The sequence below is a fragment of the Dermacentor variabilis genome, chromosome 7 (genome assembly GCF_050947875.1).
Source record: "Dermacentor variabilis isolate Ectoservices chromosome 7, ASM5094787v1, whole genome shotgun sequence".
Classification (NCBI taxonomy): Eukaryota; Metazoa; Arthropoda; class Arachnida; order Ixodida; family Ixodidae; genus Dermacentor; species Dermacentor variabilis.
Window position 1 is genome coordinate 9,840,126 of NC_134574.1, and position 27,671 is coordinate 9,867,796.

Sequence of the window (27,671 nt, forward strand, 5' to 3'; positions counted from 1 at the left end):
TGCACAGTAATTTGTGTACTTGTGCTTGTATCTTTAATGGCATATGATTAATTAATGCATTTTATTTGCATGATCCAACTAAACATGATCTCAAAAAGCTTCACTTGACTGCTCACTTGTCCCTGTGGCTACATTGTGTGGATGTACTATCAGCGTCAAATGAAACGCAAACAGCAGAGTGCATGCCTGTAGCATCACTGAATGTATAGTGCACACACTTGGCCAATCATCACCCTCACAGGCGTGCACATCTGGTTTCACAACACTGCGCAATGATGCCCTATACTGAGATATTTTTCTTTCTGTTTTGCTTCTTGCTTTCTTAGATTTTTGGTTTTTTTTTTGCTTTGAAATAAAAGGAAAGCATAACAGAAAGAAAATTTGACTGCATTCAATGTGTTAGAAAACGTTCACTTCAATATTTTTTTCTCACACTTCAATCAAAAGCAGTGTGGCAACACTGAGTCTTGATGAAATGAATTGGCACCCTCGGAAACTGTTCCCACTGGTAATCGAAGCTGATCTTGAAGGCCATGCTTTTGTCTATTGGAAAAACTGGAACTGATTTCAGGAGCTGGGAAATACGTTATGGCCCTCATTCATTGTTTTGCTTTTGCATCTTGGCAGTTTGCTGCTGCTATTTATGGCACAAGTGAAGGAATTGTAGCACAAGTAACACTGACACCTGTGCTGCCCTTTTTGGTGCCAGAGTGTGTGAAGGAAGGCTGCTATCTGGTCTTGAAATCCATCGAAGCAGCCTTATTCCCAGACATCACACAGCCTTGCCAAAATGGCGGTTGGCACGAAGGGTCTAGAGGCAGCGACTTGAAATAGAATTTTCGACTTACCATACCAGAAATGGTTTTATTTCCAACAAACTTTGTTGGGTGTCCTCCAGGCGAAAAGCTGCAACATACAGCTTTAATGTGCCTGAAGGCCCTCGCATGGCAGCAGTAAGTGTCCTATCGGCAAACGTATAACATACGAAACACTAATCTATTAGGATATACATTTACAATGTAGCAAAAGAAATGTGTGAAATCTAAAGAAACATTCATCTTTTCAGATAATTATATAGTATTTGTAAAAAAAATTCTTCTTAATGCACAACAAAGCTAAGATGCATATTATATGTATTATACATCCCAAAGGATCACATTTCAAAAATAAGCACTACAGACATGTCTAGCATGTACACTCGCCCACAAAATGTTACAGGGTGCGCAAGCGTGTGGCAAAACGACCCTTCTTCCCTTCTAGCTGTGCACCCATGGTATCGAGTTTGCACGCATGCGCGTCCCTCTGAGACTGCAAGCGTGCATGTTTCTGCACTTCCTCCTTGTGCGCCGGCGATATCCGAATGTAGCCGTGAGGTGCCCCTCTTGCGATGGGCGCGAAACTATGTGAAGCCTGAGCTTGCGCGTGCCGCTGCGGCTGCTTTTTGTCGAGTCACGAGCGCCGACGCATACGGCCCAGTGGCGAACCCAGCAAGTAATTTTCTTTTAATGAGCTGCACCATTTTGTGTCCAATCTTTGTTGTTTCTTTTTATGAATGGGGCATTCTCCCACAGAAGAGCATGTCAGAAAATGCCCCCTATAGAAGGAGACAGTGTCAACTCCCATTGAAGACCAGCAGTTAGGACACATGGACCTGTGACAGAAAAGCTGCCGGATGGATCTGGGACAGCGACGCTGGCCTGTACTTTCCTATCGTCTCCATTATCCATGGCAACCTGGTATGAAGAGCATGCGTTGGCCATTTATGCTTGAACTACTTTTTCCTGGAAACAGTTAACAAAATGTTTTGCATGGAACAAAGAAGGTATGTTCACCTTCGCAAGTAGTGGCTCATAGGGAAGGCTGGCACATTGGCTGGAGGGATCAAGGTTGGACATGTTGATCTCGACTGCACTTTTAACTCGAAGTCTATGGCAGCCTGAAAGCAAGAGTGCTTATGCTAATTTTCTGTTTGCCCTACGACATAGAATACACTGCCTACTTAAAGTACTCGGTAAAGCTGTTGAACAAGTTCAACTTAGGAGGAATTGTAGAAGCCCGGTAATCTGGGAAAGTTGGTATGATTTCACTGAGAGGGAAAATTAATTTGCACCCATTCAAATCTGAACTACTGGAGGCACCAGTACCTAAGCCAGAGAACCAGGGGTAGAGAGGCTGGCCAAGACTGCTTTCATCAAAACTCGTAGTAACATGATGGGAAGACGTCTGCCAGCCAATAACCGCTTCAACTAAAACTGTGCAGCATAATGTGGACAAAGCAAGACATAAAAGCTATAGAGACAAGCCCACGATAAGTATCCTCATCCCTGTAATGTTGTTTTCCTTTTTCGACGATGCATGGCACAGTTTTACTTCAAGCTCATGTTTACAAAATGGCCTCATACTATGTTTTATTGTGGAGTAACTGTTTATTCCATCACATAGTCAGCGAGATCATTACAACAGTCAAGTGAAACGTTTACCTCTTCAAGCAGCAACAAGCTTTCAGCACAAGCTTGCATGGGCTGTGAATATGCACAGAGTAAGTGTACGACATGGCTTGTTGTGTCAGGTGCACTGTCCCATTGGCCAACTGTATGAGGAAGCTGGGAGATTCCAAGCTTGAGAGTATTAGTTATAGTAATGGAAAGAATGTCGTATAGCAATAATTCATTACAATTAAACCTTGTTATATGAAACAATTATAAATAGAATTACTGCTTAAATAACAGGTGGTGAATCACCAAGAGAATTACATGTATATGAAACTTCATACATCAAACTTGCTCAGACATTAAATGGATATATTGAACTCCGTAGCATTGGACATTGGGACACATATTAAAGGCTTCACTGCAGTACATCGGCAGATCCTGGTGGCGCAAATAGGACCTACAAATTCTGCATGGGCTAAAGGGTAGAAAGCGCTGCTCTGAATGTATCTATGTAGTCAAACGCCTTTTTAACAAAGTGCTCGCACCTTCAAAATCCTTTGCTATGCAGGTCACTTTGTTTTAAAGGTTGCGCAGCTCACTGCTCACAATAGCTAAGCACTTTCAACAAAAGAAAATGTTTAACAAGAATTCAAGAGAGACTTAATGAAATAGACCGCTAATTTTTCTCTGCAAAATATCCCTGACAGCACGTTCTACTGTAGCCACCCTATGCTCCATTGAGGTTCCCAGCTTGCTCTCCAACCAAATGCAGGAACCATGCAAAGCAAAGCCCCCGATTGTCTAGTGCCTCTAAGCCTCCCTTGCTGCAAAATTTTTGGTCGCCTTCGTTGACATTCGCGGCCTATCCATGCATTCGTCAGCCGTTGATCCGTCACAACAAGTAGCATACGAGGTGAGTGAATCCTGGAGCAGGGCAACAGAACTAGTAATATCAGCATGCTCTTCAAATACACTGCTGTTAGCGCTAGCGCACAGCTTACCCTGGTGACATCTTCGCGGGGCAGTGGCGGCACTGGTGCGGCATTCGTTTTATAAACGTAAATCAGCCGCCAGGGACGCATAAGTTTCTTTGTTTTACAGGCAAATTAATTGTGGTCTTCATTGTAGAGCTGTTCAACTGTAATCTAGTGCTTATGCTGATGCTACTTGCTGCATGCAGCGGTTCGTTTTCCTCACGTGATAGTGTGCGATGCTGTTGTATCTCAGCTTTCGGACTTTAAAACCAGCAAGCATCTAAAATGTGCTGCATAATAGACAGTTTTAGTTTAGCGTACGCTATAAAATAGTGGGTCATCACTGCGCATGCGCAGAACGCTAAACGACCCATTGCGTATAGCGTACGCGCACTATTTCTCAGATTTAGCATTAGTGTCTTTGCGTGGTTTGCGGAATTTGTGTGAAACATGGCGGCGGCCCCGGCTGCCAACTTCGAATTGAATTTGGCGTTGCTTTTGTAAAATGGACTTCGTTCTTTGCAACTGACTGTGTAAATGGCTTTCGCTTAGTCTCAGGCTGCTTCGACGACAGAGTATTATGGATAACCTTGTGGTGTTTTCGAGATCGCTTCTCGTTTCGAGTGAGTTGAAACCTAAAGAAAGAAACATCCGACATGTTAGCACCACCTATAGCTACAGTCGGGAGATAGCCGCAATGACGGCACATGGCCTTTAAGATCTGAACATCTCACAGGCCAACTCAACCTAAAGAAATGTGTGCTGCTTAGCATACACTATATATACTTTAGCGTATAGCATACGCTATAGTTGCGTACGCTAAATTAAAACTGTAATGTCAGACCCATAAGTTAGCTTCATCCCAATACAGTGGTGTTATGCATTCAACCATGCACTTAGCATTGTGATGAAGTATACCAACAGTGGGAAGGGGTCACAAACACTGGACATAGCAAGGTTACGCGGTCAAGCATACCATAGCGCTGAAGCATACTGAAAGTGGAAAAAGATAAAATTACATGCAGAGTATCCTGTGGGAGTTATCTAAATGATGCATAAGCATTTGCGACTGATCACCTACTGTTTTGTCGTCATATGCTGCTGCGTTTCATATAATTGCGAGAAACGCCACGAAAAAAATCATGAAATGGAGAAGCGCATTTGCAACACCAAAATGTTAAACTGAGACCAGCATGAGTATGAAGCAGAGGCCAGTAGTAGCACTGTTCACTCCTTTTATATTATGGTGCATTTGGATGATGTTGTTGCTTCATGGAAGATGAGCATTGGCCAATGCGTGCTGTTCTACGTGACGTAATTGAACTGTCACATTAGGTAGACGTCATACGTAGATGTGGTCAATGATGCTGCCTCCTCTCGATGCAAACCATTATCAACTGTACATCAGCGGCCGCTGCTTATGGCACGGCTGCGCAGGCCCGATCTTACAATTCGCTCGCTCATGCGGGCCTTATCTTGAAAGCAATCATCTTACATGATGGACGGGTTTCCTCATTGGGTAAGCATAGAATCCTTTACGCATTTTGTTTTAAAGTGAAGCTTTCTTTGTCTCTTCCTCTGACTTTCCCACTCCAGCTGCTGCTGTGGACTGCTGCTGATGTCACACACACCACATCGGGGGGGGGGGGGGGTTCAGAGTGTGTATATACATGACAGGCACAAGTAAGAGAGGAAAGGAGATAGGAGAAGCTTGTTTTCACCCCACCGCATCGAATGTGCACAATGTCCTCTGGATCTCCCTGGCCGTTGTCACATTAGCCACCTGACAGCTGCAATTATCCGTGACTCCCCTCAGAAGCACTGAAGAAACTGCAGCGCTTATGTGCGAGGCGAGAGGGGACACAGATAGAACTGTAGAGAGAAGAAGAGGGAGGAGAAGAGGCAGTTCCCATATAAGATGGGGGAAGTGACATGAGAAGGCAAGGAAACTCCACTAACATACAACAGCGGTTGCGGTGTGCTTATGTTCAAGGCACAATACAATACGTTGCTGCTATTTCTGAAAAAATAAACAAAATGAAAATATGTCAAGCGGGCAATTCACACGGCGTGCAGAAGCAGAGCCGCATTAATTAAAGCACACTGCAGCGTCCAGGAAACACTACAGGAGTGGTTGACCGTCAAATCAACACTTCTGTGCCCGCTGCATTAGCTCTGCTGCTATGGCATTGCGAGAGGTCATGGATTTGATCCCAATCGCGGGAGCCACATTTCGACGGGGGCGAAATAGAAAACCCATGTGCACTTAGATTTTAGGACACATTAAAGAACATCACGGTGTCAAAATTAATCTGGAGTCTGCCACTATGCCGTGCTTCATAATCTGAGTGTCGTTTTGGCACGTACAGCCCCATAATCCAATTCAAGTTTAAAACTTCTGCCATAACGCGATGTGCCATATGAGGAAATGACAACACTTAACCCTCTCGGGTTATAAGATATGGCCCACAACAATGCCTCATGCAAACACCTCTCCCTGTGTGTTCTGCCTATTACGCAGACAAACAGCAGTGGTGCCCACAAGGTAACGTTTAACATCAATTCGCCAATCTCATGTTAGCCTAAACGAAGAAATTAAGCTTTAGCCATCAACACTGCTAATTATCGTCAATCAGAGCATCCAGCATGGAAAGCTTCACTTACATCAATTCCCACAGGGTGTGGGATCTGCATAATTTTTCCCTTATTCCTCATTTTTGTGTGCATAGCATGAACAGGAAGATGTTCCAATGAGCTCAGTTTTGAAAATATAGTATTATATGTGCAATCTCCGATTACGGTAAAAGCACCAAAACCCTTAAGAAGTGTACAGGCAGGGATTTAGAGCTATTTCCGGCAGGGTTGTGGTGATTTGGGCCCTTGCTTCGCCCATCTTGCAAGCTCCATATACGAGACTGCAACACAGCCTTGCACATGTTCCCGACTATACATGCGCACATGTGCCGTCATCTGTCACAGTATGAGCACCGAGACATCTAATAACTCGCATGACACCCATTCAAAGCTGGTTCTGACGTTGCTGCAGTGATGGACCGCAATACATTACAGAAGCTCCAGTGCATAACACAACTGCATTGCGGTGAAGCTTAGTCTAGGGCATTGGCATTGAAACTTGTTTAAGAAATCACATTTCGTCAAGCCACAACCAGCATGCGTATTCGTGCTCTTAAACTGCACAAGGGCCATCCATATGCCGACGTGTCGGAATGTTAAGCATGTCTAGAAGGTCTTCCTAAAGTCACCTCTGCCGCATTACAGTTGAGTTAAGCAGGGAAGCTTATGCAATGTATTGCACTGAAGCATATTAAAAGCGAAAAATTGCGATTTCATTGCTGTGGTGATTTAAGCCCCTTGTTTGGGGGGCCATGACCGTGCCCCTCTGGAGGGCACAAAGGAGCGAGGAATCATGGTTGGAGAGCATGACACAAACCCTGGCGATGGAGAAACAGCTTTGATGACCTGCTCTACCGAAACTGCACTGCTTGTTCAGCAGGTGTTAATCAAGAAGCTAGACAAATGAAACCTAGTAGTCTGGATATTTATTGACTACAGCAAGGCTTTTGACAGTCTGCAACACAAGATTCTAATAACAGAGTTGACTGCAAACGGTGTGCATGGAATGACATATTTTGTTGTGTTCGTATCTGCTTGATTGCAAGCAATGCGTTGTCATTGGAAATAGTATTTCCTTGGACGGTAATATTGTTAGGTGTCCCACAGGGCAGCATTTTAGGTCCCCTTCGACATTTACGTTAATGACATGATAGACATACGAAGGTTGATCCAGAAATAAGGTTCCCATCAATTTTAGAAGTAGAGAACATTGTTTATTCTCATAGAAATTTACATTATTGGAAAGATGAAACTTGCATAATCGCCATCTTTTTCTATGCATTTTTGTATACAGTGCTCCAATTTCTGTATCCCAGTGTCGTAGAAGTCTGCCGCCGACCCACTGAGGAAGCATTTCACCTCTTCGACTTCATCGCTCCGGAAGCGTTGGCTACTAAAATGTTCTTTTAGCTTGGGGAACAAGTGATAATCACTAGGTGCAAGGTCCGGACTGTACGGTGGGTGGGGCATGACAGTCGACCCAAAGTTTGTCAAAAGTTCCTGGGTTTGACAGGAGACGTCAGGTCGGGCGTTGTCGTGAAGCAGTGTTACACTGGCTGCCAGTTGTCCTCGCCGGCAGTTCTGAATAGCTTGCCTGAGTTTTCATAGTGTTGCACAATAATTCTCAGAGTTGATTGTTGTCCCACGTTCCATTAAATCGATCAGCAGTACTCCCTTATGATCCCAAAAAACAGTGGCCATGACTTTGCCAGCAGAAGGAGTTTGAACTTCTTTGCGACTGGTGACTCTGGGTGACGCCACTCTTGGGATTTTTATTTCATATCAGGAGTGAAATGAAACACCCACTTTTAGTCTCCCATAAAAATGGAGTCCAAAATCCTTCCTTATCTTCTTGACAATTTTGAAGAAACTGGCGAGCACAGTCAAGGCGTTTCTCCTTGTAGTCTGATGTCAATAGCCGCGGTATCCATTGAGCACAACACTTCTGATACCCCAATACTTTAGTCAAAGCTCTTTCCACTGTATCGTAAGAACTTCCAGGAATCTGAGCAATAAGTTCACAGATGTTGATCCTCCTCTTCCGAAGCACTTTGCGTTGGGCCATCTTGATAACCACCTTCGAAACTGACGGTCTTCCACTCCGTTCTTCATCGTGGACTTTCTTTCAACCGGCACTAAACTCCCTAAACCACTTTCGGACGTGTTGAACGGACATGCACTTGTCGCCATACACCTCTGTCAACTGATGATGAATATCCACGAGGGAGTCCCCTTGGCGTGCAAAAAGCGAATTGCGGAACAAATCTCGTACTTGGCGCGATCAACAATGGGAACCTCCATATCGGACGGCTGCTGAGCCAAAAATGAGCGGTGCAGCGAAGCAAAGTGCGGCTGGGGGGAATGGAGAGTGGGGGAACAGCCGCCTGCATGAGTGTTGCCGGATTTCACCTCGCACCTTCCCGTGCAGCTGGAGCTCTTTGGGAACCTTATTGCTCGATGAACCCTTGCAGAAAGCGAGGCAACAACCATTCTATATGTGGATCATACCAGCCTGTTTGTCTCTGGTCTGGAGGCTTGCGATGTCATTCCTAAAGCGAACGCGCTCCTTTCCACTTCATTGGGATGGTCCAGCCACAACGGCCTTAAAAATATCATTTCTTTCCAGAACAGTTGAAATTACAAATTTACCAGGCACTATTTGCGTCTCATATTAACTACTGCATGCATGTGTGGGGCACCACTGTGAACACTAACACAAGCTTTTTCTTCAGAAACGTGCACGTCGGAATTATTGTTAACGTTCCATACCTCCACACAACATCACCACTTTTCACCAAATTTAATGCGATTTCAAACTGCCAGATCTGTATGGCTTTCCTTTACTCTATTCATATTTTTTTCCTCTAACAAAGTCTCTTCACATGTAAAATCACTGTCGGGACTACAGCCAGGATAGATGGTTCGTGCCAAAAAGGCTAACAATTTATCTAATGCAATCGCTAACCTGTAATGTTCCTTTACTTCTTAATAAGTATGAAAACCAAGGCATTATTAATGTTCATGTATTTATCCGGAAAGAAACGCGAAATATTTTTTGGTCTACAATCATTCATTACATGATGCCTGCTCACGGGAACAAATGTATGGATATCCATAACTGGGAGTTACTAATGCGCTGTTCTTTCTCTCTCTCTCTCTATAATATATATATATATATACATATATATTTTGATGGGCTCAGACACGGAACCAGTGTTTACGGTCGTCTTCTCTGAAGAAGGACAAGAAGCCCCCGGAAAGGCTGGTGACGGTCATCGGAGACGTTGATCTTCCCAACGATGTCAGGCAGGTGTTGAACAAAGGTCCGAAATTCAGCCACGAGCCACGGATAGAAGCACATGAGTTCCTGGCGCTTAATAGGCGCACAGCAGGAAAGGTGTTGGACGAAAACCGTGAAAGATGCCTTCTGGATGGTGTGAATACGCTTATAAGATCTACGACCAGCACTAACACGTTGACTAGCAAAGATTCTATGGGAAAAGTCGTGTCGTATTTCAGGAAGAATAGACTCCGGCTTTTTCAAGCTGACAAGGATGGTGGGTTTGTGGTGCTCACCGAGGAAGAGTTTCAAAAAAGAGCCGGCGAAGCAATTGCAAAGAACTTCATCCCTCTGAAAGCTAGTGCAACGCGAGTGAGAGGCAAGGCGGCTGCGATGTGCAAAGAATTAGATCTGAGCACGCTGGCCAATGACATTGGTAACAGCAAAAGCAATGCCCTTTCCATGTTCTTTACGGCCAAAACGCACAAACTGTCTGTGCCATTCAGAACAGTGGTCAGCGAAAATGGAACTTGGCTGATTGTGTTAAGCAAGTTTCTTCAAAAGCACCTTACATCCCTTAAAGTTCAAGATCCGTACGCCACAAAGAGTTCAAAAGATGTTGTTAGGTTTCTTGAGGGATGTACTTCCAATGGTTATGTGTTTTCAGTAGATGTTGAAGACTTGTTTTACTCTGTGCCCCACGATGCCTTATTTCATTCTGTCAGAGATGCTATAGGAAGTAACAGTGCAGTAGAGTTCCAAAACTCCTCTGGCGTGTCAATATATAATTTTATGAAAATGCTAGAATTTTACCTTGATGTGACGTTAATCTCTTTCGAGAACAAGTTTTATCGACAAAGACAAGGGATTTGTATTGGATCCTGCGTCGCCCCGGTGCTTACTAACATTTTCTTAACCTGTATTGACAGCGCCTTGGAGCCAATTTTAACATGGTGCTTGTCCTGTGTCGTTCTCCCCACTTGTGAACGTCTTCGTTGGCGCTGTTCCTTCCTAAATCAAGTATGCACCATCTAGCCCAAATGAATGTTGTCCTGAACTTCTAGACTCGCTGATTTTTTCATCGCCGCGTCTAGCCATAACCACTATGGTCTAGCCCCAGGGAGCCCAAACAGAGGAAACGAAGGTAGAAATGAACGATAAAGGTAATCTAAAATGACGCAGGAACTAGGCAGCCACCGTACCTGCGGTTAATCAAACATTCAAATTTTGACACTTCACGTGCCAAAGCCGAGAACTGATAATGAGGCACACCGTAGCGGTGAACTGCGGAAATAATTTTCACCGCGCGGGATTCGTTAACATGTGTTTAACGTACGGTACACGGGCATTGCATTTTTACTTCGTCGAACCCCGTCGAAATGCGGCCTCCACGACCGAGATGTGATCCCACAACCTCACTTTCGCAGCGCAACGCCAAAACCACTAATACAACATGGTGGGTCTAGAAGCCATCAGGACAGTTTCAGTTGGCTGGACCAATAAACCATATTGCTTTTCACAAAATCCCGCAAAAGTTGCGGAGTCCAACATGACGGTCTAATGTGAGGAGTTTATTTTAAACTTGTTTCAATGCCAGGGCAGAATACTCAGACTTCGCCAACGTTACATCGCGATTGCATCTTTTGTCAGAATAGTAGATGCTTTCGGATTGCTACAGGCGCGCCCGTGCAGCCCACGCAGTTCGTGCGTGGTTGCGGGCCGGAGGAGAGAGATATGCACAAGAGAGGATATCTGCCATGCCTTCCGACGCCACTCATGCTTCGCAAAGAGTGACGTCAGCATCTCTCAGCTTTTTCTTTCCTCCATGGTCAGAGCACCCGCAGATATAGAAGGCCCGCTTGCACGCACTGAGCATAGTTACGTAATCGGTTTTTAGGAAACCCCATGCTTCTCTTCGCGGTCTCGCAATGGCGAAAGTTGCTTCCTTTGAATGTCAGTACTGCGACCTGCGGTTAGCGAACAATCGCAGTCTGCAGAGGCACATAAAACTTGTGCACAAAATCACTCACCCGAAGTACAACTGCGACGAGTGTGAAGTAGCCCTGACTTCGAAAGAACTGGAGTACCGCCATATCAGCGTGCATTTCTTCGAGCCAGAATATGAGAGGTATCACTTTCTGACAATGCCAGGTAAGACACTTGCTTATTCTCTCAAAGCAACGCGTGATTACCGCTGCACCTGCTATTTTTGCATTACGGGCTTGCAGAGTGAACGATTCACTTGTTCACTTATTGCTTGAAATGTGCTCATTTATGGTGCTTTCATGCTTAACATTTTATCTCACCATGCACTAGCTGCAACTTATACTATCATACATTAAATTGCATGCTTATCATTGCTGTTTTGAATCGAAGCAACGCAGAATCATTGCTGATGGATCTTTTTTAGGAATCGCATATTTAAGTTTTAAAAAAATGTGCCCGCCGCGGCGGCCGCATTTAGATGGGAGCGAAATGCAAGAAACGCCTGTGTGGCACGTTAAAGGGACATTAAAGTGAAAAATTATTTCTTCTGCATCAGTAAATTACCATTCTACAACACCAAAAACACCACTGTTACAATGATAAGACGTTTGGTAAGCCAGAAAAAGCGCAAGAACGAAATACGGGTGGCGACGCCTACTTGAGTTCCCGCACCTGGGGGCTGTGACGTCGTGGATTTTGATGGCATCTTCTAGGGCCTACTAATTATATATAGCGGTACAGATTGACTATATTGAGTTCTAAAGGAACCAAATATTAAACATGGCAAGTTTCAGGAACCTTTATTCAGCCAACGCGGCCCAAATGCGAAAACATTCTTTGGAATCCCTGACGTCACGCTAACGTACCGGCACTGGGGTTTTGGCGCGAAATTCAAATACTGATACTTCGACCTTCATTTTCTCATCTAATAATCAAACTATTTTTTTGAAATCACTGCCTGCAGGGTTCTCAAACAATGCTTCATTATCTAAACTGATTTATTGTTTCGCTTTAGTGTCCCTTTAAAGATCCCCTCGTGGTCAAAATTAATCTGGACTGCGCCACTATGGCATGCCTCATAATCAAATCGTGGTTTTAGCGCATAAAACCCTAGAATACATTCTATAAAAGAAAAGTGACTGGAGGAGCATGAATGAAGTTGATTTGCTATTTTTACTTTAAGTAATGAAAGAAAGAAAACAAATATACAAAGTATGAACCCTGCTTCTAGTTCCCAACTTCTGTAAGGTAAACCATGCGATACAATATATGCAGATTTGGTAGCATGAATATTAGCCATAGTGGTGGCCATGCCATGCAGGAAAGCACTCGCTTTGCAAACTTGGAAATGGGTAAGCACCTATAGTATGGTACAGGAAAAATTTGTTTCTCCCCATTGCAGCAAGCACCTACTTTTTTTTTTTACTGCATTCTTTAGGGTCTAGAAGCAATAGTTGTCAGGTTAGGTAGCATGGACAAGCCTCCTTGTACATTAATAATGTGTTAAATCAGCTTTTCTGTTCAAGAAATCTGGTCTAATCTTGTGCCCTAAACTGGTGCTGGAGCTTTCATATGCTTTACAGTCGTCGTATAGTTATGCACAGGCTTGCGCGGTATTGCACACTAATGAATAGAGGCAAGTGCACAGGTATGAGATTGCACTTCTGCCTAAGGTCGATCTGCAATCGAGTACATGGCTTTGTGTGAGCGAGAACTCCATACAATGGAAAGGATTGCGTCTAAAAACATGTACACACAGCAGAAAAAACAAAGTAGCACTTCATATCAATCTTAACACAATAAGTAAATGCTAAGTCAACCAAAGCGCAAATTTTGCATTGTTTGATTAAAGAAGTGCTAGAAGTACTGTACACTAGTTCTAATGATAGCTCCTGTCGAAGTTTTATATTTCCTGAATTCCCAATGTGCAAAAAATTTAAATCTACTAATTGTTCAGTTAAAACACGGGGAAAACATGGTATCAACCACGTGCCAACTCACGCGTGTTAGCCGGCATGTCAACGGCGTCTGACACGCCGGCTGAGAAAAAGAAGAGGAAAGAAAAAAAGAAGGATACGCCAAGAAACCAAACTAAGTGTTGTTGCCTATAGCTTGAAATTTAGCAGAGCGGATAGATTATAAAGCTCCTTTTGAAATGTTTATGCCTATTTGTTGCAATGCCTTGAACTTATAGATAAGGTACGATTCTCTGTATTTTCTTTCTCGTTCAGAATGGAAATTTGTAAGATGTAGAGTTGTCATTTTCAGTTGTCATTTCATGCAGTTCTTGGCGTTGCTCGCGAAAAAAATTTTGATGGCAGTCACTTTGTGCTGCTATAATTAGACGCCATGTCACAGTGTCAACCTCAAATTAATAAAGCAAATTAGCTTACAGTTTCTATACATACTGTCTTCGCAGGAGTTTGATCTCTGTATGAAAGCTGCAAAATGTACTCAAACAAAGCATAGTTTAAAAATGTACAAGAAGCAACATCATTCTTGTCACTTTTTTATATCTTCTTTTTCTTCAATTCCATTATGCTTCGCTCTAAAATTTTGCCCTGAGAAAAACAAATGCTTGATCCTCATCAGGAAAAGAGAAAAGATGTCACTGAACCTCTTCTTCATAACTACTGAGTTCCACAACATGTCTACGATTCAACTTTGTAACGCTAGTTCTGTGCATTACACACCCTGAAATGCAGACTGAACATACAAGTGTCCAGGGTACTTAATCTTCTTTCTTCTTCTAAATTACCCCATAAGATATTCTGCACAGCCAACGTGGGCTTACAATAAACTGATTCCCCTTGACACACTGCATACATGTAACATTTGCTTTATTTTATTATCCTGATCAGCTTTCAAATCATTGAAGGAAAAGGTGGAGAAAGACACACGCAGTCACTTCATTGCAAGGACAGGTACAGAGACTTGCGGCCACCTGAAAAAGAAGCATTTCTACTTCGTCTTGTCACTGGTCTGGAAGTTATGCTTCACAAGGTATCGTGAAATGCCCGTATCATGACCACCAGTCTGAGTCTCTGGCTTTGATGGGTTTTTAAAAACCACAGAGATTTTTGTTCAGTCATGTTTATACGATTACTCAAAGAAGCGTTAACAGCATATCGGAATGAACCTCAACCTGGACAGTTATCTCGGTATGCTCACCCAAGCTGGGAATCATGTGTGCCTAAAGTTGGGCTTAAACATACTCCAAGGCCATCTTGGCCAAGATTATACATATTATTCTATTTCCTTCCTATCATTCAACGCACCATGTACGCAGTAACACTGAATGAAGTGCGAGTGATGCGAAAGAAAATAGAACAGGATAAAAATTGTATACACTAGCCTGACCCTGGTCACCTCAAAGCCTATGCATCAATGTTAAACTACTTACACCCGAGTCCAAGCGTACCACTGTCCAAGTGGCTGCCCTTTAAACAAAGCTCTAGTAATGCTGGACCTTGCTGTTAAAGAACTCCTATAATCAACCACAAGACATCGGCTGTAATCGCAAACCAGACCTATGATAGCACCAATGTTAAACTATTTGTTGTCACCAATATGAGTTAAGCACATTTGTTTTAGAACTACACTGTACTATTTCTGTGTCAGTGATTGCAGGGGAGTCCTCGTGTATCGTGTTAGACATAAAAGGATTAAAGAGATGCCTACAGAGACATTGCGAAAGTAGCTGGTATTAGTAGATTGCACCAATGATTGGAACATCTTATTGGAGCACATGTTATAAGCACATGTAATAAATAACGAACAGTGACACAATACATCCAGCGGTCAGATGCAAGTAGTACTGCTCAACATGACAACAGATCACTATTCACCACTGTCGGAGTGGCAAAGTTTAAAGTTCGTTTCCAAAAGCATTGCCTGCCTGGGTTACATGTCGTCATAACCTTCCCATGTTATGAATACGTAAAATTTATAGCAGGCCCATCCCAAAAATTTGGGGACGTCCAAAGCCAGCATATCAAAAAAATGTCTTCTGTTTGATTCTACTCTAACCTTATAGTCCACGGATTTCAAGTGACTGGCCCAGCTAGTAGTGCAGGTGGCATGCAGCTCTAACAAGTAGTGCGGCTGGAATAGGAATACTTTATTGTGGCACTGGTGGCCTGAATTCAAAGCCTTTTCATTAAATAACAAAGCTCAAAAAGAACAGTGCCACAGTTATTTTTGTCTTACTGAGACTTGGCTAATACAGCCCACACCCACAGTGGGTGGTGTGTCAGCATGCAGCAGTGGCCTAGCCAGTTAAGGATTTGGGCTAGGAAATAAGTAGTCATGGTGCATGTTGGAGCAGAAAAATTCGCCCTTTTGGAATAGTTCGAGTAGTACAGCAGTAATGTGTAGCCATTTGGTGCAGCTCATTATTACTGTGCACTCACTAAATGCTGCTCAACAGCAAAGGAAGACACCAAGGCCAACAGCCAGCAGCAGCCAATTAGTACCACGTCAGTATGTTGCAAACACTTTTCTTTGAATAGGTAAGAAACCTTCATAAACAATTGAAAAATTCATGCAGAAACTCCTCTGGGACTTAAGTACGCTTAAGCATTGTACCACTTGCTCATCTCCACGCAGCCCAATGTCATTATCAACTCATTTTCAAGGATACGGCAGCCTGCAATGGAAAATTTCAGAAAGACATCCTAGGGAAAGTAAAAGACGTCCAAACGAATGTTACTGAACTTCTTTCCTAAATGGAAGGAACCTCTGGCGTCACGAGGTAATTCATATGCTTGACACCCAGGACAAACTGGAAAGCATAAAATCAGGACAATTGCAACACAAGTTTGGTGGTAGACGACCTCAGTAACAGATTGCGTCACAACAACCTTATCTTTAAAGCAGTCATTGAGCAAGACTCAGAGACGTGGCAGGAAAAGGAAGGGCTTGTAATTGAGTTAGTTTCTAAATATTTAGGCATTGCAGCTGGTGAAATTGAACGTGCCCATAGAATAGGACAGAAAAGACAAGGCTATACTTGGCTGGTAATTGTGAAATTCCTAAACTTAAAAAAGAAAACACATACTGAAAAATGCATTTAAACTAAAAAAGGTTTGAATCGTCTCATGTGGACTGATAAGGATTTTTCAATGAGGATGCAATCCAGAAACTCCGAGATTTCGGACGTTCCAAACAGAAGCCCGCTGAAAGGTTCAAACTTCTGTTTGGCAAACTTCTACTAAACAACACGATTTATCTTTGACCATACCACTAATGAAGTAAGTGCCCTCCCGAAACGTCACGTCCTCGTGAAAACCCAGTGATGTAAAAAATGAACGCTGTGATGCATGTGTGTCAATTCTTTTGTCAAACTTCCGCAGCTTATTTCGTAAGCAAGATCACCTCTGTTCTTATCTTGAATCCTGTTCAGTAGACGTTCTAGGCACCGAAACCTGGTTGTCATTCGACATTTTGGATCGTCCTTGTCTCGTCAGTTTTCATTATTTAGAAAACATAAAACTGAATCGAGAGGTGGCGGTGTGTTAATCGCAGTAAAATCTAGTTTGGAAGCTTGTGTTATTGAAACTAATTCCTGCCTCAAAATTGTAAGGGTTGCTCTCTGTCTGCCCACACCTTCTACCTCTGTCATTGGAGTCTGCTATCGTCCACTTGATTCATCCCACTACTTTCCGGATCATCTAAACAAGTCTTTAAGTTTTGTCCAGAACGAGTACCCGACATCACCAATATTTCTTGTCGGCGATTTCGACTATCCCAATATTGAATGGCATTGATGCCGACCCCTGTATGGCACAAGAAAAACGTCAATGCCAATATTTTCCTGGCATGCTCTCAACTTTCAATTTGCATCAAATTGTTTCTGTTCCCACTCATGGTGATTCACTCTGACCTCATACTAGCCACAGAACCAAATAATGTTACGGAAAATGTATTGGATGGTATCAGTGGCCACAATATCTTGCATTGTGAATTCATAGGTGCCCTAAAGAAACATGAAAATAGAAAGAAATTAATATTTGATTACACCCGCGTGAATGTCAGCGGGCTTGTTAGTGACCTTTCCACCTTTTCTGTCGGCTTCTTGCAGTCATTCCCTCATTGCAACATAAACACAAACTGGGTTTTTCTTCATAATGGGCTGATCACACTTAAAAAGAAAAGCATATTCCAAAATTCAAAATAACAGCCTGCACAGAAAGCACTTGGTTTGCGGCGCATGTGAAACCTATATATTGCAGAGCTGAACTATGAGCATCTGTGGAAGATTGGAGGCCCTATCGTGAGCACGCACACTTATGCAGGACCGTAACAACAGCCAAAGATAAATTTTTCAACCATGACATTTCAGACATGCTTAGCAATGACACAAAAATTTAGGAAACCCAAATTATCGAACTTGACGGTACCGTTATCTAAGGATGGTAACATTCTTTCTCTGGCACGTGTTGCTATTGAATTCAACAAGTTTTTTTTCATCCGTTTTCACGGACGAGACTCCTGTACCTAGTAGCTTTCAGGCCCCTATTTTGCATTCAAGCATGCACAACATTAATATCGCTTCTGAAGTAGTACAGTCCTGTATCGATTGTCTTCCAACTAACTCTGCTCCTGGCCGTGATGGCATCTGCCTTAAACTTCTTAAGATATCCAAACCTGCAATATGTCGCATTTTAGCCAAGCCTTTTCAGCAATGTATTGACACGGGATGCGTCCCAAATGTTTGGAAGGCAGCTTGCATAATTCTCATATTTAAATATGGTGATTCGTCTAACCCATCAAATTACAGACCAATTTCTTTAACCAGCATGTGCTGCAAACTTCTCGAACACATAATTTCATCTGCTCTAATGAAGTTTCTTACAGAACATAACTTTTTCTTTATCAGTCGGCATGGACTTTTACACGATTGATTTGAATTAATGACTTGCATAACTCCACTCATTCTTTTTATCGAATCGATGTAATATCTCTAGACTTTGCGAAGGCTTTTGACAAGGTTCCTCAATTCTGGCTTATTCATAAACTGACAGATCTTAACATGTGAGGATAACTAGGTGGACTACAATCTTTTTAACTAACCGGTAGCAATCAGTTTTCATCAATGACCATTTGTCTCCATTAAATCATGTCAAATCTGGAGTACCGCAAGGTTCCATGCTCAGGCCTATTTTGTTTTTAGATTATATTAACGATATTAGTAATGGTAGGCGTTTCATAGACTATTTGCTGATGATTGCGTGATCTACTAACCCTGAGGACACCTGCTACCTTCCATCTTACTTAGACAATCTCCGTAAGTGGGGCAGTAAGCAAGCGGAAATCAACATTAATATAACAAAAGCTATCAGATTCGGGACTACAGCTAAACCCGTGTTATGCAATTGCATAATTATAAAACATGCCCGTAGCCTCGGTATTCGCAATATCTGGGTGTTCATTTGTCATCCGATCTGTCATGGAACATTTGCGTAGATGTGATTTTCACTAGAGTGTTTTAGTTTAGTGTCATTACGGTCCACCCCGCTCCAAGTTGCCCCGCTAAGCCACATGGTGGAGTGGTGGGTGATTGCATGTTTTAGTTGTATGTCTAGCCTAGCGGAGCAGCAGAGGGACGGATGGATAGGTGCTACGAGTGTCCCCTTTGGAAAGATGTGTGGGTTGCGCCATGAAGCTCTTGTATTGCCTAATGTTCTACCTATGTTAACAAAGAAAAAAAAAACCCACGATGACTTCCCATAACCAAACTTTCTGAACTTTGTCTTTGCAAGCCTCTGTTGTTTGAAGTTTCCCTACTTTTTGTCCACCAATCTTCCATTCGCTGCTTACCAATCTTTACTGCATACATTTTTACTTTCCCTCTGCTCTTGCTGAACCCAAGGGCTTCAAGCAGGCCAGTGGTGTATGTGTGTGAAAACTTTTATTGTAATGATGTCCGGAGGCTAGACTTCTCAAGCCAAGGCGGGCCGCTCCCATGTTGGCACTGTCAGGCCAAGCCTTTCAGCGACATCATGGGCCCCCTGGACTGCCCTTAGTTGGTCCTGAAACAATGGGCTTTGAATCCTTTTCTCCCACTGTGTCCATTCTTCAACGAGTTTGGGGAGAGTCGCGGGACACCCCGCCAGCATATGTCTGATTCCAATGATGCCATTACAATCATTGCAGTCCATCTTAATCTCCCTCTCTGGATATATTTTATTAATGGTATATAGGCCAGTGGTGCCTAAATCTACTGCTGGGGAGATATTTCACATTCTAGTAAAGCATGCTCTATTGTTTCCCTAGCTTTACCGCAGCAAGCACATGCTTCTTCCTTCTTATATCTTGCTGTATAAGTGCGTGTTCTAAGGCATCCCGAGCTCATTTCAGAAAGTAATAAGCTTCCCTTTGAGTTATAATAGATTGTTTCTTTCCCAATATTGTTATTTCCTCTTCAGTAGTTACTCATAGCAGGTTTATTTTCCATTGCCGCCAGCCACGAGATTATCTCGGCCTCTCTGGCTTTCCGCTTGATGTTCCTTTCGTATTTGCAGTGCCTTCTGGCCGAATTCAGGGTAATGAAACAAAATAAAAGCACCTATAAGTAAAACTTGTAAGTAAAGCTTTTATAAGTAAAATGAATACATATAGCTTATTTGTCCATAAAGCATCTAAACGTGAACTTGTAATGCATTACTGGTCCATTTTATCCAGTGGAAAATAAAGCCCCATCTTGGGGAAATGCCACGTGATAGCCAGCGAGCTTGTATTTTGCATCCAATCTGATCCTTTCTGATGCCAACATGTTGCACAGCATGCATCACATACTACCGCGCTGCGAGGTTTTCAAATGGGTCAGCATGCGCACCTTCTAGCAGACATAAGTCTTCGTCTCTGCAAATCTGTCTTTTAAAGAGCAAGGCAGGCAAGGTGCCTCGATGCACGTGCCAGAGTGGGTGTGTGCATCGACCACCCTTGCTAGAAAAAAAATGGCAGCAACCTTCTGCTCAGGCAGCTTGTAAGCGGACCGTGTTTCTGACTCCACCAGCCTGCTTGCAGCTAAGTGGAGGGCGCATGCGCATTCACGCTTTCGCTCCGCTCAGCTGCTTAGCCGAGTGTAAAAACGGCAAACTAGAACACTCTACTAAAGCAACCAGATCACTTGGCTTCATAAGGCACTATTTGCACTCGGCTAACTCCGAGACCAAATTTCTGGCTTACACCACCTTAGTATGCTCTAAAATCGAATATGCCTTCTTAATTTGGAATCCACACGAGGCCTACCTCGAACACAAACTAGAGTCTCTGCAAAATAATGTTGCTCGCTTCATCACAAGAAACTACTCGCATACGGAAATCAAATATTAGATTAATTTAGCTCCTCTCAATATACGCAGGCTTCCGACACTATTGTCCTTCTTTCATAAACTTTACTCCAATCGGTTGTCCCACGTGACTCTAAATATCAGACTAGCTCGTGACATGTGTCTTGACGGCTTGATCACCAACTTAAAATCGCACCCATCTTCGCCCACACTAATCCGTTTTTCCACTCACCTCTTCTCCTCGCTATTTGTCACGACTCATTTGTACATAATTTAAAGTTGTTCCTAGAAATCTGAACTACCTCTTACCTTGCTGTCCCGTTCCAGTTGCATTTCTTGATGTTCTTATTTAATATGCAATTTTGCTTTCCTGTTTAGTAATGTATACTTAAATTTTTTTCCATTGTTTTGTAATGTAAAACAGCTCATTGTGATAAGTCAAGTATTTTAGGAACCTTGAACCTTGTCATTACTATGTTTTTTCACACATTGTATATACCCTGTAATAAGTCGTTTTTTTTTCACTAATTCATGTTGTTCCAATTCATATTTCTTGTTTAGTTGTGTACTTTTGGTATGTTTTGCTCCTTTCATTGTAATCCCTGTAAGAGATGGTGTCTGCCATGAAAAGGGTACCTGGCCCATACCATCGTCCGACTCATTCATGCTAAGGATGTTGTTGAAGGGAGGAATGAGGAGTAGGGGATTTATTTACAATATCTACATGAAGGGTGGAGAACATTACATCTGATCAGTCTAGCATGACTGAAATGCACACTGAACAGCCGAAAATGTCTGCTTAAACACTCTCTGTCCTTACTAGATCCCTAGGCCAGGGAAAGCTGCCATCCAACCTTCATCCAATCAAAGCGTCCAAAGTCGTCGAAGTACCCGCCTTTGAGGGCGAAGGTTCACACACTCTCTTGCACTTTTGTTTTACTGAACACACCAAAACCAGTGAGGCCTCATAGACAGGTGTTGTCACGCTTGACTCAAGCTGGCATGTTGTTCCTGAGCTGACTCTGCAGTTTGCTGCTGAATCTGTCATGACCGTGACTATTACTAGAGTACATGGGGGAATGCCATAGAACAAACATTTCCAGGAGTTTTCTTGCTCCAATTGGTCCCTGAAGGTGACAGCGAACCAGCTAACAATCCTGTCCGCCAAACGTGTCTAGCCTTACTGGCTCCGAAGGGCTATTCGAAGGGGGCGTGTTGTTGGCTTCACGAAGCGATTCATTGCAGTGAAGCCAGAAGGTCACTATCCCCGCTGGCCAATCGTAACATCCCCCACCCCTATGCCTCCTGGGCTCTTTAGGGTACTTGAACAAAAAAGTGTTATGGAAGTTAATATGACCGGTATAAACAGCAGCGTCGCAGCAACACTGACTGCTGCAGACGGCGGCGCCAGGTGTGCTGATGACGTTCTGATCATTATAAGCTGATACTGCTCTTTAGTGCCTTATCCATCCACGTCAAACCATTATGCGCCACGTGGACCATATCTTGAACTCCGTGTTCTCGTCGCTTTGCCTTGAAGAGCGGGCCCATATCTTGAAAGCGATCTGCGAAAGGTGCAGGGTGCGGTGTGTGCCGAGAGATTTGCGAGCGCTGCTTCGATCTCGTGGTAGCGACAGGAAGAACAAAGGTAAAGCCACTCACTGCTCCATGCTCTATCTATATTGTATGCACTTTTCACTTTGTTGGGTACTTGAAGGCTGTTCACCTCCGCCGTGGGTCGGCCCAGTATTGCACTATCTCTGGGATCGGCCCACATTTTTCTTGCGTGATGGACGTTTGGTAAGCATAGAAATGCTTACACATTTAAGAAAATTTTAACACCCAGAACCAGCCAATTATTACCATGCCAGTATGTTGCAAGTACTTTCATTTGAGTAGGTAGAAAGCCTTTGTAAATAAATAAAAATTTTGTGGGCTAATGAAAGCAGCTGTGTGCCTAGGCGTCGGAGAGGCAAGAAATTACAACTGCACTAGAACAATTTGCTCTGTCACACATAACAAAAGAAGTGAAGGTGAATGTCTTATGTGCATTGCAAATGACACGTGCTTTCATATGCACTATGGCACATGCACAAGTGTATTACACCCGATAACAATGCAAGAAGCTCGACAAGAGACTGCCGCGAGGCTATGAACGGCGTCCAGAAGGAGGTGCCATAGCACAAATGGATGCAAAGATGGCAGTGGTGGACACAAACAACATTGCTACCATTCCATGCACTCAATTTTGTTACAAGGTGGTTTGCTGGTCTCTGCAAATAGATATGAGTCGATTCAACTGCAAATAGATATGAGTCAATTCATCAGCTAACTGTAGCTCTAGTTACTGATACCCAACCGACCTGATGAAGCAGTGCTGATTAGGGCCAATGGTCAGGGTAGTGTGCCATGAAATTAGCTTTTGGTGATTGTGATATGGGCTGCAAGCAGTTACAGGAAGCTTGGTGTTAATATATTGGTACGATTGGCAATTGTTTCCGAGATCATTAGTACGAGTTTTTGATAACTGATGAAGCACTGCTGTACGAGTCCACAAGATCACAGCAGATCTGCTTTCCATGTGAAGCTTTCATCACTTTAACTTGTATATTATTCTACTATATGCAGGGCTCACAAACCATATACAATATTTTCCGGACAATAATTTGAACCTGGCACAAGTAACCTCCCCCTCTTTTCACAAGTCGGCAACTATCCCAAGTGTGCACAGAAGTTAGTTCCTGTACTTAAAAGATCACAAATTGCCATACAGTTCTGAACCACGTGCAAGAACACATGTATGCAAAGCAAACTGTGTGCCTTCCAGTGGTCAATGGGTCTTAGTGCATGCCATTGTGCTTGCTATGAATGCTGCTTTTGTCACCGTACCCTGTTAGCATTGCATATAGTAATTGCTTCGATTGGTGTTGACAGCCAGGACGAAACTTATACTGAGAGAGGCATGCCTGATAATCAGATCGTGGTATTGGCATGTAAAAACCCAGATTTGTTTTATTTGTTCTTGTTTCGAGACAAACCAAGTGTTTTTGAAATGCTGCATGCAATGCTTTGACCTCGGGCAATCCATTGCATTACTGCAAATATTACTCAATATTTGAAAAGTCTAGTAGATGATCCATCTCAAACTGAATTACTTGCACGTTCACTATTTGTTTCTTATATTTAAGTCTTCTCGTACCCCTGCTGAAAACGCTGCGTTGCCTTGAAAGCATGAAAATACCACACCTTTGCACAGTTCGCGTAGCCAGGTTTCAGGCAAGTTGAATTGTAGCTAAATGGTGTAAATGGTGTAGTAGAACCACCACTAAGCATGTGTTGGAAGTCCAGTGCTTAAGTTAGAATAAACTACCCGGTTATCTTTTTCCACAGCTACAAGTAAACAAAAGCTGAAGCGGCCTTCAAGTGTCAAGTGTGGAAAAAGATGTTTTGCGGCAATGGCTGTGACTCAAGACAACACAGGTGTGTATGTGGTTTTCCAATTCAAGCACAGAGGCCACGACTTTGAACTGGGTCGTGTTTTTCTGTCCAAGTTGGAAAGAGCTGCTATTGCTGGTAAGAAACCGCTTTTGCTCTGCTTTATAATACATAAAGAGTGGTTGTTGAGTTTTCAACATCCCAAATACAAGGCAATACTCATGCCAGACCATGCAATGAACTTGGAGCACATGAAATTCATTTATAATTCATAATTTCCACATAATTCGAGGCCACCTTTACTGACTGCAGGGCATTATAGTTAATGACATCATAAACATGTTTATCATTTTGCTACATTGTATCAATGCCTGAAGGGTTCAGAGAGAGAGAGAAAAAAGGGGACCGTTCTCCAATTTCACAGCGGTAACAACTACCTTGGCACAGCCAGTGGCCTATATTTGACCTATATGGCTATTCTTATTGCAGGCAACGACTTTAGTTATTTTATACTTGTTTGCATCACTTCATGTACCAAGCAGGAAGGTGTAGTGCCTCCTGGTGCACTGTAGGCCACGTAGCAGACTGTGGCTTTTTCTTTTTCTGTTTTATTTTTCAGGCTTTCAGTTAACTGTATTGGTATGACTTATGATCCTAGTGGCATTCAATGTCTCAAAATAGCAGTAAGCTGGAATAATTTCCACTTGGGATTACTTAAGGTGCATTGTACATAATTATGTCTGCCATTTTGCCTAAACTGAAGTGCAAGTATTACAGACATCGATGAAACTGCGACCTCTCGCCACTACTGTAGGTCATCCACAGCAGATGTGCTTTCCATGTGAAACTTTCATCAGCTCAAGTTGTATTTTACTCTACTATATATAGGGCTCACAAACCATGTGCCATATTTTCTGGACTATAATTTGAACTGTTGTACAAATCACCCCCTTGCCCCCCTCTTTTCACAACTTTCAAAGAAAAAATATGTGTATATAACTCATTGTATAAGATGCATCTATCTTAACTTGGGTCAGCATTGTGAAATGCGATTGTGCATGTTTATACACTTATCCTAAAATGTCGTACTTACCCATTTCAGGGCACTAAACTTCAGTAAAAAAAAAATTTTGAGCCGCACATTCTCGCAGACAAAGTAAACTGCAAGTACATTGCTGGAGAAAAAGAATGTCTCATGTTGGTCTTGCATATATAAGTTACACTGTTCTACAATACGCTTGGACGAAAATGAAAAGAAAATGGTGGCACCTATGGTTTGGAAAATATGGTGCCTTAATATTTGGATGCTCATGAATCAGCTATGTGAATGAAACATGATTGAAACGATCACGATAATTAGGCTTATACCCCTGTCACACGGCGAAAACTAATGTCATTTGAAAATGATGACAATGACGATAGTAAAAAAAAAAAAAAAAACACGCCTCAAACCCACTTTTGTCCAATAATTATTTTCCAGTATGCTAAATTCCACTAGAATATGTGATCACTGCTTTCAAACCGTAGTGTTCGATTACTAACTTGTCGACATTGCCAACGAAGTCGAGTCGAGCTAAGGCAAGCAACAGGGCGAAGAGAACGATAGGCGCGTCCGCTACATCTGCTAAAAAAGGTACGAGAAGGGCAGTTGCATGTCATCGCCTTTCTGATGTGCATGCGAGCTTCTAATATCCTCATTCTTGGCACGTGCCACAGGAAAAAACGCGCACGCTTTTATGCCAAGTCAATTGAAGTGGCCGCGGCCGATGCTCCGGTGAGAACCAACATGACTGCTGCAGCGAAAGCTAAAGATGGCTGTCTGGTCACTGGCATGAGAGTAGTTTTCTGTATTTACCTATGTGATGGACTTCAATGTCGTTAAAGCAATAATTAGGTAATAAAATGGATAGAATAATAGTGATTTTTTGTTAAAACAAAAAAAGAAGCACATACTGTTTGCGAAACACTGGTAAACTCGTGGTGTCGAGGATACACATTCAGTTCCAAACGAATGCGAATGAGTTTGGCGAACTGATTTGTTTGTAAATGTCCTTAGGTTTTACCGTGTGACACCAAAGAAATGGCATTATCAGCGAATGTCATTCGTTGTAAATGACATTAGATTTGCCGTGTGACAGGGGTATTAGACATGAACTCGTAAAACAGCTTCAAGTGTCCAGTCAGTACTCTACTTGACTGAAATAATACCTTTAACTCAAAAACCCACATGACTGCATAGCCTTCAAAGCATACGTTCACAGGTGTGTCTGCTCTGTAAATATGGATGAATGACTGATAAATCAACCATTAAAAATAATTGCTGAAAGCTTTAATTGACAATTTTTATATTGACATTAATCAAATTATGTGCATCAATTCAGTCAGTAACAGTGATGTTTAAGTTAATCTGGAAATGCTGCACATGTTTTCGATTGCAGACTGTTTTGCCCTTCTATGGTGGCATGCCACTATGGAAGTGGCAATAACTTATGCTATGGAATGTAATTGGAAAATTAAGTTCTAACTGTAGGATAGAAATTGATAACAATGGCAATATTTAGTAAAGGAACTAAAGTGGAAGACATTTTTGCCCTGGGTAGGATCTGAACCACAATCTGCACATGTCCAGTCCAGTGCAATGCTTTTACAATGGTTCAGTAATGTCTTTTGTGCGAACAAGGTTACCAACAGTGAAGGATGAAATTGGCAGCCTAGCTGTAAACTTGGTACACACAATAAATTTCTTCACTTACGTACCTGATAACACTGGTGCAGATAATCCCTATGACGGTTTATCAATGACACCAAACATTTAAACACTTTAATATGTAATCTTGCCTCTTCAAATGTAATGTAATCGTGTAGTATAATTCAGAAATGTAATCTTGCCTCTTCAGCAGCTGAAGGCTGCATAACACCTAACCTAACCTAACCTAAAAAGAACAAAAATTGCGACAGCTTGAACTATTTAACACACACCATTGCAAAAGGTTGTTGTAAGTCAATGTAACTCATTATTCAATTAAAGGAATTCTAAATAATGATATTAAAAATGTTCATCAGTGCCCATTTCACTTCCTTGCGTGCTCGGTAATTTTTACTTATGCTTCAACTAATATACACTTTTTCTCTACTCTCTCAAGACAAGCTGCGAGAAGGCGTGTCCATGGATGCAGTACTGGATAATGTGCGGTCCAACGTGGATGAGACATTCCACCGCATTAACCTGTTAAGCAAGCAGGATCTCCGCAAAATAATGAGGGATGCCAGAGTCTCGAAGACCGAGCGGCTGCACGATAATGACTATGTGAGCGTGCAACTCTGGGTTGAGAGGATGCATAGTGAAAAGGAAAACCCATTGCTCTTCTTTAAACACCAAGGACAACCTGACAAAAAGTGACATTTGTTTAGAGAAAAAAATGAGGACCTTTTGGATGACAGAGATTTTATGCTAGTCATCATGACCACACCACAACAGGAGCTTTTCAAGAGGCTTGGAACTGATCGTATATGTGTCGATGGAACACATGGAACAGCAGGTGAGCAGTACTATATAAATGCCTTAATAAAAGCAAGAAAGAGGGAATGCTGTCCAAGAATAATTGCAATAGATATGATGAGTAGTATTCCTTCA

General features: G+C 42.6%; 2 protein-coding genes across 9 annotated transcripts in view; one reads left to right on the forward strand and one right to left on the reverse strand.

Moving 5' to 3' along the window:
- Positions 1-659: 659 nt before the first annotated feature.
- The window catches only part of LOC142587312 (uncharacterized), a 59,532-nt gene continuing 32,520 nt past the window's right edge, over positions 660-27,671 (reverse strand). For 2 of the 8 annotated variants that reach the window (XM_075698212.1, XM_075698207.1), the window contains exons 5-6: positions 1,833-1,936; positions 663-1,733 (exon numbers count right to left, since the gene is read on the reverse strand). In XM_075698212.1, coding sequence (XP_075554327.1) covers positions 1,581-1,733; positions 1,833-1,936 — 257 coding nt within the window. In that variant the 3' untranslated portion in view covers positions 663-1,580. Of the gene's footprint in view, positions 1,734-1,832; positions 1,937-5,178; positions 5,279-19,067; positions 19,838-20,945; positions 22,168-27,671 lie in introns of those variants that run through there. The other 6 variants (XM_075698210.1, XM_075698208.1, XR_012829453.1 and 3 more) reach the window with 6 other exon arrangements.
- Positions 9,827-27,595, forward strand: LOC142587311 (uncharacterized). The gene is made up of 3 exons (XM_075698205.1): positions 9,827-11,471; positions 23,993-24,175; positions 27,181-27,595. Exons 1-3 carry the CDS (start codon positions 11,249-11,251, stop codon positions 27,435-27,437), a joined length of 663 nt encoding a protein of 220 aa, XP_075554320.1. The 5' UTR covers positions 9,827-11,248; the 3' UTR covers positions 27,438-27,595.

Excerpts from the sequence above, each read along its gene's own strand:
- LOC142587311 (XM_075698205.1), top strand. The coding sequence starts at position 11,249 with ATGGCGAAAGTTGCTTCCTTTGAATGTCAGTACTGCGACCTGCGGTTA. Across the intron at positions 11,472-23,992 it reads TCACTTTCTGACAATGCCAG|CTACAAGTAAACAAAAGCTG; the intron begins GTAAGACACTTG and ends CTTTTTCCACAG. Across the intron at positions 24,176-27,180 it reads GGAAAGAGCTGCTATTGCTG|ACAAGCTGCGAGAAGGCGTG; the intron begins GTAAGAAACCGC and ends TACTCTCTCAAG.